The sequence below is a fragment of the Hippocampus guttulatus genome, chromosome 23, assembly GCF_054856545.1.
Source record: "Hippocampus guttulatus isolate MCC_2025c chromosome 23, RoL_Hgut_1.0, whole genome shotgun sequence".
Lineage (NCBI taxonomy): Eukaryota > Metazoa > Chordata > Actinopteri > Syngnathiformes > Syngnathidae > Hippocampus > Hippocampus guttulatus.
This window is the reverse complement of record NC_141283.1, coordinates 1,076,254-1,094,169: the sequence shown is the minus strand read 5'-3', so window position 1 is coordinate 1,094,169 and position 17,916 is coordinate 1,076,254. Positions and strand designations below refer to the sequence as shown.

At 43.4% G+C, this 17,916-nt stretch overlaps 3 protein-coding genes across 6 annotated transcripts; 2 read left to right on the top strand and 1 right to left on the bottom strand.

Annotated features, from left to right (window-relative positions):
- The first annotated feature begins 38 nt into the window (after positions 1-38).
- On the top strand, positions 39-2,912 carry LOC147185603 (uncharacterized). 2 transcript variants are annotated; one of them, XM_086104332.1, is made up of 9 exons: positions 44-193; positions 386-465; positions 695-790; positions 1,166-1,345; positions 1,552-1,614; positions 2,166-2,313; positions 2,415-2,474; positions 2,538-2,673; positions 2,766-2,912. In XM_086104332.1, the coding sequence occupies exons 1-9, from the start codon at positions 139-141 to the stop codon at positions 2,875-2,877; spliced, it is 930 nt and encodes a 309-aa protein (XP_085960458.1). In that variant the 5' UTR covers positions 44-138; the 3' UTR covers positions 2,878-2,912. The 2 variants fall into 2 exon arrangements, with proteins under 2 accessions (XP_085960456.1, XP_085960458.1); XM_086104330.1 differs by lacking the exon at positions 695-790 and having other exon boundaries at positions 39-193.
- Positions 2,913-3,463: 551 nt separating this feature from the next.
- Positions 3,464-12,057, top strand: LOC147185602 (uncharacterized). 2 transcript variants are annotated; one of them, XM_086104076.1, is made up of 6 exons: positions 3,464-3,685; positions 4,485-4,556; positions 7,438-7,512; positions 7,961-8,071; positions 8,879-8,965; positions 9,396-12,057. In XM_086104076.1, exons 1-6 carry the CDS (start codon positions 3,613-3,615, stop codon positions 9,566-9,568), a joined length of 591 nt encoding a protein of 196 aa, XP_085960202.1. In that variant the 5' UTR covers positions 3,464-3,612; the 3' UTR covers positions 9,569-12,057. The 2 variants fall into 2 exon arrangements, with proteins under 2 accessions (XP_085960202.1, XP_085960204.1); XM_086104078.1 differs by lacking the exon at positions 7,961-8,071.
- Positions 12,058-13,375: 1,318 nt separating this feature from the next.
- LOC147185601 (centrosomal protein cep57l1-like) lies at positions 13,376-16,659 on the bottom strand. Of its 2 annotated transcripts, none has more exons than XM_086104071.1 (11): positions 16,516-16,659; positions 15,604-15,760; positions 15,356-15,520; positions 15,135-15,256; positions 14,903-15,016; positions 14,737-14,814; positions 14,514-14,606; positions 14,376-14,441; positions 14,031-14,281; positions 13,820-13,964; positions 13,376-13,636 (listed from the first exon to the last, which is right to left on the bottom strand). In XM_086104071.1, exons 1-11 carry the CDS (start codon positions 16,534-16,536, stop codon positions 13,427-13,429), a joined length of 1,422 nt encoding a protein of 473 aa, XP_085960197.1. In that variant the 5' UTR covers positions 16,537-16,659; the 3' UTR covers positions 13,376-13,426. The 2 variants fall into 2 exon arrangements, with proteins under 2 accessions (XP_085960197.1, XP_085960198.1); XM_086104072.1 differs by having other exon boundaries at positions 14,903-15,013.
- Between the last annotated feature and the right edge of the window lie 1,257 nt (positions 16,660-17,916).

Below are 17,916 nucleotides of genomic sequence, written 5' to 3'. Positions count from 1 at the left end.
ATCTTAAAGCACCGCCAAATCGGTGTTACCATGGACACAAGGGTACTGTTTACAGACCGAGACAGCCGTAATTTCACAAATTCTAAAGGGAAAAACTGAACTAAAGTACTCTATGAACTACAAAGTTGATATATCTCAATGACCATAAAGACCACCAACTTATCATCGGAAATGTCTGCTTCACGTACGAACGGTTGGTACAATTTAACAATTACATGTTGTTTTGTAGCGCTGCTCAACTCACTCGAAAGATCCCGACTTAACTTGTGCATCATGTATACAATTAATATAATGCATATTTGCAATGAAACACATGAGATGAACATGCATAAAACCAATTATTGCTGGGTGTATGACGTTCCTCTTATTTATTTACTTTTTTCAGACTTGGAACCAAAGTTCCACATCAAAATAGTGGGCTTGATTAAAGAGCAATCTTTTCACATTGCCAAAAGCATCATCGAGGTAAGCAGCTGCGTGCAGAAGTTTTGGTTCAATGGAATAAACTGTCCTTCGGTTTGAATTAATTGTCTACACATACCCTGCAATTGGCTGGCGACGAGTCCGGGATTTACTAGCTGCCTCTTGGTCAAAGTCAGCTGGGCTAGGCTCGATAATATACAAAATGATTGGATGGATGACTGGATGGATGGATGTTCTGACGTGATTTTCTTTTTCCCTATTTACCAAACAGGGACTAAAACAAAAGTTTCCTCGTGAGTTTGTGGATCCAGAAATTCTTGCATTACTTGAATTTGACTGGCATGCATTTCTGGACAACCAGAAGAAGGTATTTTGATAAAATAAAGAATGGTGATTGTATGGTATGAATGGTATTTTATATTTTTTAACATTGGCCATAGCCAGAACAGAATTGTTGCTCTGTTCTTGGTTTTTCATATGGAGATGTGCAGCTCAGTGTGAATCCTTCCGGGTGGGATGCAGGGCCACAGCTCACCCCCAAATCCTGGAAAATCCTAAAATATCTGCCTTCAACAGAAAGCTCTGATGTATATCCATTTTTCAAAGTAGATGCAATGCCAAAATATGAACAGAACATTTCTGTTTTTGCTTCGTGATCCTAACATGTATTCAAGTACATCTTCAATGAATTAAAAAAACTTCCCCACTGTTGACATCATGTGACATCCTCTTGTGACTAAAGGAAATGCGTGGTGAAATGTGGCAGTTCTCCAGTGGCGTCATGTGCTTTGTGGATGGCCAGTTCATTGGGGACAACGATGCTCTCGTCACCTGGGCCAAAGACCAGTGGGCTTTCACGTGCGACCAGCCTGAGGCTTCCTGCGTGGACGAATACTACCTGAAACATCTCCAAGCAACTCGGGCAAGTCTAACATCAAACCACAGCAAACCATAGCCACAAATATAAACAAACCGGTGGTGCCTCTTGCTCAAAGTCAAAGACTTTTAACAATATGAACCAACTCGTCAAAATAGGATCTGAATCAAAAGTCTCGTAATATTAGTTAGATAGCTTTTGTTTTTTTGGGGAGGATGTGTTAAAAATAAACTGTTGTGTTTCCTATTCAGCACAGGTTTGTCTTCATGGACATCGAGATTGGAGGAGAGCCAGTGGGGCGGTTGTTATTTGAGGTAAATTGATGTCTTTTGGAAAAAATACATATTCAACCTGGCAGTGAAAAATGCAGTCTTAAAACTGCTGTGTTCAAAGTAACACAAATTGGGTCAAACAGCTAATTCAGCGTTGCCTACGCTGTGTTATTTATACCTAGGGGATTGGGTCAAGATTTGATCTGAGGGTGTGGGGTGATAACAATTCTGATGAGATAATGCTATCAAGAAATGGGTTACCAGATTATCAGTCGTACTGTGGTTAAAAATAACACACCCAAGACGCAATTTTCCCTGGTCAAGGGTCGCCATAGTGAGTCACTCACATGATATGTTTGGCACAGTTTTAACACTAAGCCTTGGTGTTAATTGGTGCTTTTTTATATGTGCCCTGCGATGTCTTTGTGACCTCTCCTGGGTGTATATCGCTTAATGTCCAGAGACCCTTAAGGGGAACAAATGCTATTGAAAATGGATACATGGACGTTTTCAAAAAGTGTCATGAAACCATCCTCAGAATATTGCAGCTGAGCAATGTGCTTCACCAATCTTTGCTCTTTTCTGTCACGCAGCTCTTCTCGGACGTGTGTCCGAGGACGTCGTGGAACTTTGAGGCTCTCTGCACAGGAGAGCGGGGCCAGTCGACCGGCGGTTATCCGCTCTGCTACAAGGGCTCCCTGTTCCATCGGGTGGTGCCCAATGGCTGGGTGCAAGGAGGAGGTACGCCACGGCCCAGGCACATCACACTGCTGCCACTTTAATCAATAAATATAATTTAATTTAAATGAATGTTTTGCATGTTTTGGGGCTTTTCTTTGCAGATATTACTCCAGAAAGAAGAGGAAATGGAGGCGAGGCCATCTATGGAGCAACGTTTGACGGTACGGCAGCCGTTGAATAATGACTTTTCAGTGTTATTTGTCTGACCGTATGTCTGCATTCAGATGAGAGCTTCGCTCTTTCTCACGCCAAGCGAGGCACTCTGGGTATGGCCAACAAGGGGCCACACAGCAACGGCTCCCAGTTCTATATCACCCTGCAACAAACACGGTGGATGGACTTGACCTATGTTGCCTTTGGGTTAGTCGCCATGATGAAACATTCAGCGATTCAATCGCAAACCCTTGCATCTTCAGATTTGATTAAGCATGTTTTTTATTTGCTTATTTTAGTCAAGTTGTGGAGGGTGTCGACGTCCTCAGGAGGATAGAAGAGGCCCCCACCACCAATCAAAGACCCAAGAAGGAATGTACAGTTGCAAACTGTGGTGTATTTAAACTATAGCTCATATTTAAAAAAATAAAATAAAGAAAAAACTATTTGTTTTACAAGAACTGTTTGAAACCATATGTATTGAAACCGCCGTATATGAAATACGTATTTGTTGGCTTTTTCATTTAAAATGTTTATCAACCAGAGTCGCCAATCTTGCCTTTGCCTTGTGTTAGCCTTTGTCAGTTTTTGGCCTCTTTATAGTTTTAGCTTTGGGGGAAAACCCCCTCTTCTGTCTCGTCTTCTACCTTTGGTTGTTCTTCCTCGTATGCTGCGTTTTCTTGAAGAAAAAAAGAAAACATCCAACCATATCCCCTAATTTGTCTGAAAATGAATATTTTCAAATGGCAAATATGTATTTGTCCATTTCTCTTTGCCAGTCACGTATAGCGACTTCCATTACATGTCAAAGGGTGCACTGATTACACTGATGGCGTCCTTCAGCTTTGTGTTCAATTAAGCAGGCCCAGAATTCACACAAAGTAATTAAGTCAATTCAAATGAGACGGTAAATGACGTCACACTATTGGCCCTGCCCCTCCAACCTGCCCCCGCCTCGCCCCGCCCCCAAAGTAGAAGGTGTCACATGATCTGTCAAGTAGGAAGCGTCTAGTTTAGCCTGCGAAGCTTCTTCTGCCTCCCTCGGTAGCCTCTAGTGCCAAACTCGAAACGACGAGCCCGAGAAAATCACCGCCATCTCATTCCCGACACGTATCTCGTCGCCGCTCTAATAAGTCGACCGCAGCCATGAACGCGAAGGTGTATTTGGTCGCCGTGGCAGCCGTGGTTGTCATTGGCGCGGGCGTCGCGTCAGCCTCAGGTAAGTTCACCGGACGGTCGCTGGCTCGCGCCGATGCTAACGGCTAACCGACTAGCCTCGAGCGACTCGACGCATTTCCCAAGACCTTCAAGATCGTGTACACAAATGAGAAAATGGCCCCTTAGCTCAAAAGGCAAGGTGAATAATATTTTAATTGAGGCGCAAGTTGATGTCACTGTTCCCCCACCGGGTGCTACGTATTAAAAAATATCCAATTGGCGACGAGCCAGTTTCATTTCCACGCTGGTCAGCGTGTAAGCTAGCCGAGCGTTGCCGTGTTAAAGGCGAACTAAATGACACTCAGTTCCACAATTTAAACCAATAATTTCTATTTCGTTTTGATTTGAATCTGGAAAAATTAGATGCAAGTTACAGCAATCGAACACGTGTTATTTGTATGTGCGTAGGTAAGGTGAGCCCCATATTTGTTTCCATACAGATTACTTTTTTTTGGTCATTTAAACCACAAACTGTCTTTTCATAAAAAGACAATTCTGACAGTTTCACTTCAGTTTTACCATTGGAAAGGGCTTGTGAAACCCCGTTAAATAAATATAGTGAGAGAGTTGTTCCCTCATTAGAATCAAATAAGCCATCTTATATTTAACAACGTATCAAGTGGTCTTTGTGCCTCAAAATTAATAGTTTGGGGACCCCCCCCCCCTCAGGAAATCTATTTTAAAATAAAGGAGATAGGTGAAAATGCTCAACAAAGCAAGCCCACAAGTGAGCAAAAATTAGAAATAAGAATTAAAATAAATCCAGATTTATTTAAAAAATGTAATTGGTATGTTTGCAGATGAATGCCCCACCCTCAACTGCACTGCTTGTGACCCCGCGAATGACTGCCAGTGGCTCAACTGCCCATCATGTGAGTATCCTTCCATCCCTAAATGTGCGTATGTGTGTCAGGTATGCGCGACGAGAGGGCCACAGGTCGGTCTTTGTGAGGCCCGAATTGTCCGCTCGGACTCCTCCTGATTCCTGGGAATGGAGGGAATGTATGTAAGGACCGCTGGCGTCATGTTGCACAAAACAGCAGTCGCGTGACTGTGACAGGCCAGTTTTCGTTATTGTTTTGGGCTCACACATTGAGGATTAACAGCAGTTGTTGCGATGACTGGTTTCCTTTGAAATGTTTTATCGGGCAAGGTCTGTTTACGCCAGATCCGTTCCCTATAGTGGCGGTGTAAGCAGAATTTGTACATGTAGGAACATGCTGCGCTCGTCTACTCTTGCCCCCCCCCCCCCCCCCCCCCGGACCCATGCAAATCTGCTTAGCTGGACTAAGTTGATTTTGTAATAGCCACCAAACACACACTAAAAAAATGCCTGTGTGGTTAGGTCAGAAGAATAGAACAGATTATCAGTGTCAGGAAAAGAGTTTACAGACTTTTTGGCTGTAACTCACATAAAAAAAGAAAAATTAAAAAAAAAGACCAACACACACTCATATCTTGACCACTCGTGCGACTGCACATATGAACAAGAGTTGCATTAGGCGTGTGATAATGCCTGATGCTCGTAAGTCTGACTGAAAAAGTAGCAGAGGAAGCAAGGCGACCTTGTGGCAGGAAACCTGACTTGTCTTCACACCGCGGCCCAATGAATAAGGAAACCAAAAAAAGCTTTAGCTGCAGGAAAGCTTGTCTCCAAATGAGTGGCTAATCCTGACTGTTTTGGTCAGATTTGCGCCACAATCACTTCATTTGAGAGCAGGCGGGGATCTCTGAGTTGTCGACCGGTTTGACAAGTCAACCCAATATGAAGATTTGATTCCGAAACTGGTCTGACTGCTTGGCAATGTTGTCAAATGCCGTGATCCCAAGCGTTTTTTTTTCTTTTTTTTTAATGCTAAAAGGTTTGCCGTATTCCTCTCACATTGCACATGAGGAGAGGGGCGCAGAGGAAAATATAACGGGAAAAAAAATCACAACAATTCAAATGGATGTCGAGTTGAAAAAGCGTATTTCAAAAATACAGCGAAATAGTGTATATACCTAAAGTGTGACTTTGAGTTGCAAGTTGTTGCTTTTTAAAAAATATATTAAATGATGACCGCATCTCTAACTCAAACCCTATTCGCAAATGATCTTTTCCATTAAAATAAATGAAAATGTCATTAATCCGTTGCAGCTTTCCCCACAAAAATGACAAATGTAATGTGTGTTAAATGGTATCGATCTGTTAAAAAAAATGGTATTGTATATCCTTAATTCATTGAAGGCCAACAAGCTCCTAAGAGGTTACAATGTTCAGCTCTACGATAAAGACCTTTTATCTAAAGTCCACAGAAATTTTGCAATTGGTGTTTGCCGAGACACTTTGAGGCTTTGGCAATCCTGAACAAAGGATCTGGCAGGATATACTTTCGACAGATGTAACAGTGCTGACTTGACACATCCACCAAGTTTGTCTGGAGCCAAAGTCTCTTTCTGGCTCAAGAATGGCTGACTTGTTGTTGTTTTTGAACCCAGCAAAAAGTGCCCATAACCCTAGCCATCAATGGCTGTTTTGAAAGTCCGGAGGAAGCACTGGCAAGCTAACACCCCCGCAATCATCGCTGCTCCCAAGCCATCTGAGGCCTCATTTGTAGTTTGTATAAACCACCACCTCGCTTGCAAATATCCAAGTGCAGGCCCAACCTTTTCACACCTGCCTGTTAAAACAACGCAATTTTTACCTATGGCCGTGCAAAGTTTCCCCAAAAGGTGTCAAAAATATTTCAACCGACATGTGACAAAATCCTTTGGCAGATAATTGCGTAACGAATCCACTGCAGACAATGAGGCGGGATCTGGTCAGCTTTGTGTGCAGAACAAGTTGTTTTTATAATGTTCAGTTTGTATGCTGGCATGGTGAATCATAAACCGGATCTGACAAACAAGCGTTAATTGAGCTTCGCAAGATGTGGTTCCACAGCCTTTTTTTGTTTTGTTTTAAAGACAGCAAACATACATGGTCTTAACTTATTGATGAATGGCATCCTTTCCTCGAACATGTTTAAAGTGACGTGAGTGGGTTGGAAAGAATCCGCAGTCACAAGATGCCGTGAGTCACGACTCGCTGAGAAACGCTAATTCATCCGTAACGGGTGAGCGCGGATATTTGTCGATCTGAGGTTTGCAGAACTGACCCGTTGTAAACACAATAATGTTTTATTGGGGAAAGCGTCGATGTCTGGACTTCCTCTTTTGAGGGGCAGGAAACATTCACGGAGGTCCAAAGTCCCATTTGTTGGTTAATGAGTAATTGGATTGCATGATCCATCCCTCTACAAATGTATTGAAACACTCAGACCAATATTTAATTTTTGATTATATGGCCTCGAGTTTAAATGTCATTAAAATATGCTTTTATTTCTGTACCTCACTCTAATCCTTTGTCGTAAGGCATCCATTTTTCATGAGATGTGACCGACAGGTGTATTTTGTTGACCGAGTGTCTCCCAATTATGTCCAAATCTGGCACCGGTTGCTAAGATACCAAGCAGGAAGTAGCTTGGTGCCTAAAACTGCTCCTCTTGGATGCGCAGTCTATCGTCACAGCGTATTTGTCGTTGCGAGGCCGCCATTGCGCAAGCTGTTTTTGTAATCTCATTGCGGACACACTAAATTTGGAATTTGTACTGAATCAACGGCTCATTTACTCATCGTGGATGCATCATTTATGGCACGCTATTTTGCCTCGGTTGCTTTCAGCTATTCAAATAAAAGAGAAATGAAACCCATGAATTTGTCTTTGTATTTCAGCACCCGTTGGCGGCGGTTGCTACAACGTGACTCTCCTGGATAAAAACACCACCTGTAGCAACGCCAGCTGCTCCGGTAGGTCTCCCAACAGTACAAGAACCTCATGTGTCACATGATCTGACTAAATTGAATGATTATATTACGTGTTTTGTTCACGTCGGGGTCAATAGAGCGCACGTCCTAAACGACGTGTGCTAGGCGACCTTCGTGTATTGAGGCCAAATGATCGTGGCTATCAACCCTGACCCAGATCTGAATGCCGACATCACATTTTTACAGCCTCCTTGCGTTTAGTTGCGCACCAAATTTCATCGTTAACTGGACTATAAAGTCACGTGAGTGCTACTTTGCTTTGAATGTGTCAGCTCTCTGCCTTCTGTCTCTCGCAGTGTTTTTTTTATTTTATTTTATTTTTTAACATAATTTGAACTGACATGGGAGTGTATTTCAATGTGTGGTTTCTGTGGTATCTGTGGCTTCCCCCGTTTTCAAACTCTTGTCCCGGTGATGGTTTCCTGTCCAGCTGAGCCGACCCCAACCCCGCAGACTCCCACACCTGTTGCCTCTACCACTGCAAAGTCCTCTACCCCTGTTGTCACAACCTCTCACAGCAGCAGTCCTGAACCCACCACAGGTAACCCCCGCAACCCCTTCTTCGCTTCCTCCTCCTCCTCCTCCAGCTGCCTGCCTCGCGCACCCTACTGTGCTTCTAAAGTATTTTTGACTGGAACCTTGCCTAATTCAGTATCTAACTTTAACAGAATGACAGGTGCACACCTTCCTGTTTGTCAGCTTGTTTTGAGTGATTCAGGTCGGCAACCTTTTTATACCCAGAGGGATTTCGTCGCGGTTTCCATGGAAAAGAAAAACACTGGGCGCAGCAAACACTTTTTGACATTTGAAACGACAATGGTGGGGGGGCAGAGGTTGACTCCGGGGAAATCGATGTTTCAGAAAAGTCATTTTATTTACTAAATGAACACATTTTGAACTCTTATATAAAAAATAAAAAAAAGCAGGGTTGAAGGTATCTTTCAAACAAATTGAAAAGCTGACCTTAAGAGAAAACTTCTAGAGCTGAACTTCTTAGCAAACACAAATGCTAATTCAAATGATCAATCCATTGGAAATGCATCTCCCTGATTTTTCTGCACAATTTCAGTCTTGCTCCGGAGCCGCAGGTTTCCGACCCCTGCACACTAGAATACACCCAATACAATTTGCAGTTCATTCATTGAAAATATGCCGTGAAAGTTTTTCCCAAAAAAAAAGAGCCCAAACGTTAGCTCGGTGAGCATAAGATTGTACGATTCACTGAAAAATGAACATAACAAACGTGATCTTTGCCAAATGAACTTGTGGCACTCTCTTATGGTTTATTGCTTGGAAAAAAAACTTTTGAACGATGCAGCGCTTAACAGTCACTGTGACCCAACCGCAGCCAATTCAACCAACACTTCGACTGCGGCGCCGACACCCACTCTCAACATCTCCACAGTTGCACCCACAGCTTCGTCCAAAAATTCAAGTAAGTGGCTGGTGGGACTTGCACACTAACTTGGATTGTTATTTGTATTTTGAAGATAAGCTTACATGGGGGGTGGGGGGGTAAAATGGCACTTTCAATTTAACATTTCAGCTTGTCTGTTTCGGGGGGAAAAGTCAGATTTTATCAAGAATGAAAAAAAAATCGGAGTTGGTCTTTTTTTCCTGAGTTAAAAAGAAAAGTAACATTTTCAAAGGAATTTTTTTTTATAGAAAAAAAAATTCAAGACGATATTTTGACTTTTTTTTCCCGCCCAAAAAGTTTATTTACTTTTTTTTTCTTCATTTAAAATAAATAGGGTGATGCCAATATTCTTTCAACTGCATAAAATTCAACAAACCGATTAATTGTGCTTCTATTCTTCATCCACTGTAACAACGGGTGCGTCTTTCTTTCCCATCGACTCTTCCAGGCAGTTCCACGACAAGCGCCCCTGTGACGCCCTCTCCGGCCCCTCATAAGAACTCCACTTTCGACGCCGCCAGCTTCATCGGCGGCATCGTGCTGGTGCTGGGACTGCAGGCGGTCATCTTCTTCCTCTACAAGTTCTGCAAGTCCAAGGAACGCAACTACCACACCCTCTGAGGCCGCGCCACGCGCGCTCAGGTTCCACGCCTCTCAGAATGTACCCCCGTTAACCAAAACACTCCCGTCCGCTTCCCTCGATGACTCTAACAGTGTTTCCGAGCCCCCCCGCAAGCCTCCATTTTACACCTCGTAAATCAGTGACACCTGCAAATTGATGCTGTTTGAAGTCTCCTCATAGAAATGAGCTGATTGTCCCGTAAGAGGGAAACACTGTTGGAGTTGTTCAATGTGACAACTTTCCAAAAAATTCACTTTAGCTTTTAGCCTGTCCAATCGTTTCCGGCCCCTCTCCCGAACGCCGTTTTATCTTGTATATGTTGGTCGTAGTTGAAAAGGTTTTGATCACCCCCCCCCCCCCCCCCCCCCCCCCTCACACCCACTCCCCCGCCGCGGTTAACAAGCCATTTGTCAGGAGAGCGGCTCGATTGGTGTTGTCTTGCTGTGGGCAAAGATCAGCCGAAGCGAGTTATAACGTTGACCGCTGCCCCCTCGTGGACAATTGCATGCAATAAAAACATCAAGTCCCATCTCCTGTCCGCCGTCACCTTAGATCCCCCCCACCCCGCCGGCTGTCCGATTGCAGCGACGGTCGTCAAAATGGAAAAAGATTGTATAGTATTTTTAGGAATGTCGAAGAGTTAGTTTAATGCCGAGTTAGACGCGAGCGACGTGCGCCGTTCCTCGATGGCGGACCGTAACGCAGTAGGTGCCAAGTGCCTTTAAACGTCTGGCGTGGCGTCGACGAGGAAACTCGAGGGGAAGAATGGGTTTTATTTTTTTCCCCCCCCACTCGAGTGTAGTGACGTGTATCCCAGCTGGACTGAAGAGCCTTAGTTACCCGTGGAAAGACGGTAGAAGCCCGGCCGTATTAAAAGTCAGATTTGAACACCTTTCCCACCCTCAAAGTAGATGGCGAGTTCACGTACGGTCGTTATGACTTGACACTCCCGGCAATCGGCGAGTGTCACTTCTGTTGTATTGCAGGGTTTGGTTTAATGTTATGGTGAAGAAAATGTTGATAAATGAGGAGTCTTGTTGGCTGTGTGCTGCTATTTTCTGTTTTGTTTGCTGTCATTTAGTCGTCATGTCCATCTTTTAGGTTTTCGTGAAGTTCAGGGAAGTCTTAATGAAGGAACGTCGATCTGCCTTTTTTTTTTTGTGCGCTTTACAGAGCTCGTCACTGAATGTAGGGTTGTTGTTTTTTGCATGCTGTTTCCTTCTTTCCTCTTTATATGTAACAATTAAGGCCGAAATGATTCATACTCTGGCCAAAGTGGAGTTCACGTGAATATAGGTTTGGGTTGGAAATAACACAAGAAAAACTTTATAAAATGGTTTCAATGTCACAAAAAAATTGCATTTCTTCCAAATTGTCTATTTTTGATAGTTCTTTTGCCACTTGTAATTTCCAGCAAAAAATTGTTGCCCATCGTGTTTGGCAGGCGACGACTAGTTTTGGGTGGGCAACTCTTTGGCCAGGCAATGAATCAATTCTGTCCTCAAGTGTATTTGCTTCTTTGGATATTTTTTTTCTTCCCCCCATCCTGAAAAGCCACTTGATAAATCGTGAAGAGAATGCCTTGAAACCATGAGCCGTTTTCACGCCAAATCCCTCCGTTTTGGCACGGGACTTCAGCATTGTACTGACGAGCTTTGCTTGTGCCGCGTTTGTACGGTTCGGAAACCAAAATCAAATGCTTTGTGTATTACTCGGCCGCGCAGTATCGAATACAAACTTGCTTTGCAGTACTATCGGCAGGTGGGCATTAGGCTACAGCCCAAAGATGCACAGGGAGTCTTTTTTGCCTTAGCAACATCCCATTTTTAGCCACGTTTACAAAAAATACTTGTGAAGCGTCCACCGACGCTGCTACGTTCATCAGGCCTGAATTCCTAAAAGACGAGCGTCGCACGCTCAGATTGTCGCAACACGTGTACATTATCGCCTGCTTCTTACTTGCTAGCCGCGCGCTGCTTCTGGAAAAGTGCCTTACTCAGTTAAGTTTGTAAGAGGGGAAAAAAAAAGAAATCCTGCTTGTTCATGTACCTGTAAATGGTTATCAGCTATTTCAGACCTGTTTAGACTTTTTTTTTTTTTTCGCCATGCCTAGCCTTAACTTAAAATTAATTCTTTTGGTAACATACCACATGCCTGCTTATTAAATGATCTCCTTTCCAAACTGGCAGCCGAGCGGCGGTACAGTTTCGATCCTTTTTATTTTCAATATGTAGAAAAACAAAAAAAAAAAGCTTCAGCATTCCCTTGCATGGCCCACTGATTGCTAGGCGCGCGCACACCGGAGTGCCATCCATTTGTGTTGCCTTCTCCAGATGTCATACTTCTTGGTATGATTCCAATGGCTATGTACAAAAAAAAGTGGCCTTTTTATTTCTGTCTTTCCATGTGTTTGCATTGTTTTGGTTTTTTTCCAAGTGTGGCTTTATGTTGCAGCCTGTTGACCCAATAAAGTTTGTTCAAACAAGCATCACCGTTCTCCTTGGAATATAGATGAATGTCTGATCTTTTGTTTTGGCTCTACCGCAGCAATTTTTAAGGGCGTCACCGGATGGAAAGAGGCTTGCGTCCCAGGATAAAGTTGACGCCTGTGAATGTGAAGTCAGCTTTTTTCTGTGGTGGGAGTAAATGTTGAATGATGTGGATGTTCATATTTTTTAAAAATTACTGTAGCTCATTTTGATTTTAAATTTTGTCGGCACAGTTTGAACATGAACACAGCACTTAAAATAGGAAACTAATAACCTAAAATGATTCAATAAGAAATGTGTTGTACCCAATTTAAAAATTGTATCTTGACCAAGCTTCCCAGGTTGTTTGAGGTGCTTGCGTGTAAGGAGAATCCTTGTTTTAATGTCCTATAACCCTTTAAAGTGCTTCAAAAATGACTACAAATTTGTTTCCCCACAGGCACTCATGCTGTCTTTTGGTATTTTTCTCAAAAGTTTCCAGGGTCACTGCAAAGTTTGCTGCTTTCTGGCTCTCCCCTGCAAAAAGAACCACAGTGTATACTTTCTCCAATGACAAGTGTTTTAGTGTGTGTTTTTGCAGTTTGTTAACTTCCAACTGGCCCGCAAACCCTTATTTTGGGATTTCAAGTTATGTCCGCAAGAATGTTGAATGGGCTCGTGCGTCGAAATTCCCATTCGAGGACTGCAAAACTGCCGAACAGCACACCATTAAACTCGGGAGCTCAGGAAAGTGGACTGGCTTTGTGTCTGTGGGCGGGTGGGAGCTAATCTGGTTTGCACATCCAGTTGTGCTGGGTAACCTAATGCAGCAGCAGAGGAAAAGCAAAACCTCAGGGCCCTTCCGCCATACTGTTGATTAGCAAAGGTGGGCGGGGTTAGCGGTCGAAGAAATTAGCTGCGTTTAAAACCCAAACAAAATGGGGAAAAATAGATTTGGTTTACCTTCCCATTTTTATTTTGAGGATTAGATTGTATTATTTCAGAAGTACCGTCTTCTGTTCAAAGAGAAATGAGCACTTTTGACCCAAGCATACCGGAAACGGACAAAAAAAAGGTCCTGTGGTTAGTTCCTTTGGCTCATGCTACAAAATTCACACGACCCAACCTCAACTATTTTAATCTCGTGCCCTAACGTCATTCAAAATTTCCAATCCGGAAACAAACTGAAATTTGACACCTCTCCCATTTGTATGAAAACGGCTCAACACTGCTATCTAGTGAGTACTCATTGCATTAACTGGCAAAATTGTAGAAAATATGCTTTATTTCAAATATGCACTATGTAATATACAACAAATCATTACAACATGACATGGTTAAAAATAAGATCTAAAAACGTGTAAACTGGTTTGACAAAGTCATTCTTGACTAAGCTTCCCAGCAGATGTCTTCTTCTTTGAGGCTGTTGCGTAGCTTCTTTGTTTCCCTGAGAATGTGGAGGCTCTGCTGACCTACGCTGCTCGGCCTGTCCTGATGATGATGTTTGCTCCTGGCAGGAGACGTTGACAACGGCTGCATGGCACTTGGCTTCTTGGTCATCTTGTTGGTGGCGTGTGGCTGCTGGGTCAACTTGTGGACCTGAAGGAATGACAAGAATAAATGTCTGGTTTAAAAAAAACAAATGGTAAGAAAAAAACAACAACCAATGGTTAATGTTTTTCAATGCCGAGGGTGATTCTTATTTCATTTATTGTGAAAATAATTGTTGGTGGCAGTCCTAACATACACACTTATGCATGGATAAGGTCCTGTTTGTCCTACCGACTGCTGGTGTTTCCTCAGTTTCGTGATCTGCGCTCCTTTTTTGTCCATCCTGGCCACCATACTTTCTAGTTCTCTCTGCAGTTCGTGCCTTTGCTCCATATGCTGAGTGGCGTCGATCTGACGCATCAGCTCCTGATGTTCACTGAAATTTCCCACGCGTTTAATCATCGCCAAATGTGTCTATTACGGCAATCTCGGCTGGACTCACAAGCCCATCTGTCCCAGCTCGTCTTGCAGGGCCAGCAGAAGGTCGGACAGCGAGCCCAGCGACTGCGCGTCGGGCTCGGCCTCCCCGTCTCGCCTAGCCGCCGGCTGGGCGTCCATGCGCAGGCTCTTCCTGGCACCGCAGCCCGTACGGTTCAGGGCGCTCACCCGCTCGCATAGCTGAGGCTGGTGATGCTTCATCATGTGCAAGATGCTCTGCACGTTGGCGTGTACCGAGTGGCTCGGGTTGGTCGACTGGAAGGAGAACGCAAATGCATCGAAATATTCCAAGGGGACTGACAACCAAAAGGTAAGGGTGAATGCTTTATTTTGGTAGGTCACTCCTTACCATTCCTGCCACAAAGGGAATCCTTTTGTGCTTCAGTGACGCACTCTCATTCTGTCGGGGGGATTTCTGAAATAGATCACAATAATCAGATACCGCCAATTCATCCCCATTAACCATTTTAAGGCTTTTAAACAATACCAGCATGGGCTTTTGGGGGGTCTTCGTTGGCTTAGTCTGCTGGGCAGCGGGTGGAGAAGACAGTCTAAGATTGAGGTCCAACTCTCGTTGCAGCTGTGGACATGGTGCCAAATTGTTTTTAACCACACGGCATGTAGAGAGGTCCAAAAGTACGACAAATGCATCTGCATGTGGAATGTACAATGGCAAAAAGGTCGCTTAATTTGAGGAGATTTTGACTTACCTGGCCTGCTTTCTCCTGCACGAGTTTCCGCTCATGCTCCTCCTTCAGAAGCCTCTGCTCCAGAACGGCAAGCTTCATCTGTCAACAGCAGTGTCAAAACTAATGACTGCAAAAAGTAAAGTGGAAAAAAAAGAAAAAAGATTTGGGGTAATAACATAAATCTTACCTCTGACAGATTTTGAGTCCTGCTCAATTTGATACACTCTGATTCAAGTTTCTGCAGCTTTTCGTGGTGAATTTTCTCATCTGGGTTGCTTGGCTGCTTCTCTTGCTTCTGCTGCTGTAGGGTTGTGTTTCAATGAACACACGAGTCAAATTATTATATAGACTGATATAGATATTGATAGTTGGCTCTCAAGGTCAACCAAAACCATGGTACAATTGTCCATGCATCGTACCTGATTGTCCGCCGGTACATCCTTGTCCTTCCTGGCGCTGTCCACCATCCTCCTCATGTAGTTTAGCTGCTTCTCAAGCGCTTTACAGCGAGACTCGGCAGACTGCAGCTTAGCGTCCAGCTCTGTAATCAAGGCTCAATCTCAGTTAGGAGGCATCACTTTGCTTTCACCTAAAAGCAAAAAAAAACAAAAAAAAAACAACAACAACAAGATGTTATTACCTTTCCTGTTATCACCCTCTGTTACAACCAGGCTCGCTGACATCGCAGCGGGCTCATGCTTCCCCGCATCGTGTGAAAATTGTGGGTGGCTCTTTTGTGCTTGTAGCCGTTCCTGCTCCAGGCGTTTTATTTTCTCCTGAAGGGTCCTTAGTGCTTCCACGACACCTGAAATGAGGCAAGCAGACTGTACCTGTAAATATATATTCTAGTGACAGTGAGGAAAAAGAAAAGCCAAACACCTCACGTACCCTGGCTGCTCTGTTTAGTCGATTGGAGTCCAGGTCTGTCGATCAGGTGCTCTGCGCCTTTGGGGGAAAGCTGCGCTTCTTTTGGGATTGCCAGTATCTTGTCCGGAGGCTGGTAATAGCTCCCTATATAGCTATTCTTGGAGGGGGAGTCTGAAAACTACACACAACGCAAACCTCCCTTATGGTTTACATACTACCACTTGGCAAAACGATTAAAATATTGAGAACTAGATTAATATATTGTCATGCATCATTTACAGAGGCTTAGGTGCAAATAAACTCAATTTTACTGCATGCACATACAGACATGACACATATGCACAGCAATTGTATGATTTGTTTGGTCACCAATTTTCAAGGGCAATCACCAAAATTCTTGAACACACCACTGATAAGGAGGCTAATTTAAATACAGTACCGCAGTTGGTCATTTATACGCATACTGATTGTACTACTACAGTGATGCATTCGCGGCCACTGGGGCATGAGTCACCACTTATGCTACATTCCAAGTTTAAAGTTCTTATTTTCCGGTATAAAATCACCCATGCGAATTAAAACATATAAATGCATATTATAGAATCTCTTTTAAGTGTTTGCACCTGTGTGGCCCCTGAGCAGCAGTCAAATTTACTTTGCCAGGACAAATTTACCAGTTTTACCGAACGCAGCATTGGTCGAGCAAGTGCAGGTATGAAATGTCCGAGCTCCCCAGAGGTTCCCTGGACGTAGCATAACAGCTAATTTATTATTGTTAATCGTGAAAATCCCAATCGCCTCTTCATTCGCAAAAATAGCAATAACTGCATTGTTAAAAAGCTGCTAGACACTGGTTAAAGCCTAAACGATGATCGACTTATGCTTGGCTAACATTTAGCACTCCGAGCAAAACGGCTACACTTGAAAGGTTACCTGGTCGTGGCTCAACTCCATTCTGTACCATTACTAGGAGTTATCCTCGTTCGGAGCGTGCGTCTCTATTTAAAACTGCTGATTGATATCTGTAATAGCCGTTTCGCGCTAAAGCAGCTGCTTTTGACAGAAGGTCCCCACAGTTTAAATTTCCCTCTCTTTTCGCTTTTTTGGTTCATGTTCCGCCAGCACACTAGTTCCGCTCTCTCCACGCCATCACCTTGCACACTTTCTTGTAGATTACGCGATTAAAAAACGTCACTGTCTCGTAAATATTTCCTCATAGACACACGTTGTTCAATTGGAATAATAATAATAATTTAAATGACAATGAGAGTCAAAAGTCAAAGCTTTGCACGACTGAAAAAAATGTATTTTGCAATTATAGTGATCCAAATTGCACGTTAGTTGTGCTGCACGTGAAATAAATGATTTTAATGTTTATGTACACAAATTTTGTTTAGTGTTTGATATGTTGCGTGGCCTTGCATAGCTAATAAACAAATGGTATGCAATCAAAAGCGTATAGCACACAGGGGCCACTTCCTGTGGACACTCTGGAGGGGGTGGGCAACAGAAGGATGCTAACTAAGCTAAAAGCTATGATGGACAGTCCCTCCCACCCTCTCCAGCCCGCCCTGACAGCACTAGGTAGCTCCTTCAGCCAGAGACTGTTACACCCGCGCTGCAAGAAGGAGAGATACCGACGCTCGTTCCTACCAACTGCTGTCAGGCTGCTGAATAAAAAATAGCAACAATAATATTATTAATAATAATAAATGATGTGGAAAACAATTGTAAATAGCACTGCGATTTATCCATTTTGTATTTATATTGCACTTAATTGAACGGCGTTTGTTTGTTTTTTCTTCTTCTTTCCGCCTACATTCTTGTTGCTGGAGGCTGTAAATTTCCCCAGTGTGGGACAAATAAAGGATATGTTATCTTATCTTCCATTAAATGTATCACCCTATAAACTTTTGTTACCTTCATGTTACTTTCTCACTTAGTCTACATGTTTCACCAGGTCATACTTTACATTGCATTTACTAGGAAATTGTCATCTGATAGGATTCTAACCTCTTTCTCACTCGTTTCACAAATAGGAATGACGCCATTTAAACAAAACAACCCCGAGTGGGGGGGGGGGGGGGGTCAACAATACCTCACCCTTTTTCTGCCCGTTTTCCCCCCCTCTTATTTGTGATAAACAACTTAAGGAGGTGGAGCGGCGACCGTTATACTGTGTTGCATGGTGGGAGTTGTAGTTTATAAAAATCCAGTTTTGGAATAACAAAAGGTGTCAGGAAGCTTCAACGAAAACTCAACTCCCAGAAACCCTTCCCTCGCCAGAATGGTAACAGATGACTGACCAATCAGCACCCAGAGCTGCCACTATCC

What these genes read in the sequence shown, in the direction of transcription:
- LOC147185602 (XM_086104076.1), top strand. Translation starts at nt 3,613, where the DNA reads ATGAACGCGAAGGTGTATTTGGTCGCCGTGGCAGCCGTGGTTGTCATT. An exon ending in GGGCGTCGCGTCAGCCTCAG is followed by an intron (nt 3,686 to 4,484) that starts GTAAGTTCACCG and finishes GTATGTTTGCAG; the next exon opens with ATGAATGCCCCACCCTCAAC. An exon ending in TAGCAACGCCAGCTGCTCCG is followed by an intron (nt 7,513 to 7,960) that starts GTAGGTCTCCCA and finishes TTTCCTGTCCAG; the next exon opens with CTGAGCCGACCCCAACCCCG.
- LOC147185603 (XM_086104332.1), top strand. Translation starts at nt 139, where the DNA reads ATGACCATAAAGACCACCAACTTATCATCGGAAATGTCTGCTTCACGT. An exon ending in GTCTGCTTCACGTACGAACG is followed by an intron (nt 194 to 385) that starts GTTGGTACAATT and finishes TACTTTTTTCAG; the next exon opens with ACTTGGAACCAAAGTTCCAC. An exon ending in TGGGGCGGTTGTTATTTGAG is followed by an intron (nt 1,615 to 2,165) that starts GTAAATTGATGT and finishes TCTGTCACGCAG; the next exon opens with CTCTTCTCGGACGTGTGTCC.
- LOC147185601 (XM_086104071.1), bottom strand. Translation starts at nt 16,536, where the DNA reads ATGGAGTTGAGCCACGACCAG. An exon ending in GACTAAACAGAGCAGCCAGG is followed by an intron (nt 15,521 to 15,603) that starts GTACGTGAGGTG and finishes GCCTCATTTCAG; the next exon opens with GTGTCGTGGAAGCACTAAGG. An exon ending in GGACTCAAAATCTGTCAGAG is followed by an intron (nt 14,815 to 14,902) that starts GTAAGATTTATG and finishes TGCTGTTGACAG; the next exon opens with ATGAAGCTTGCCGTTCTGGA.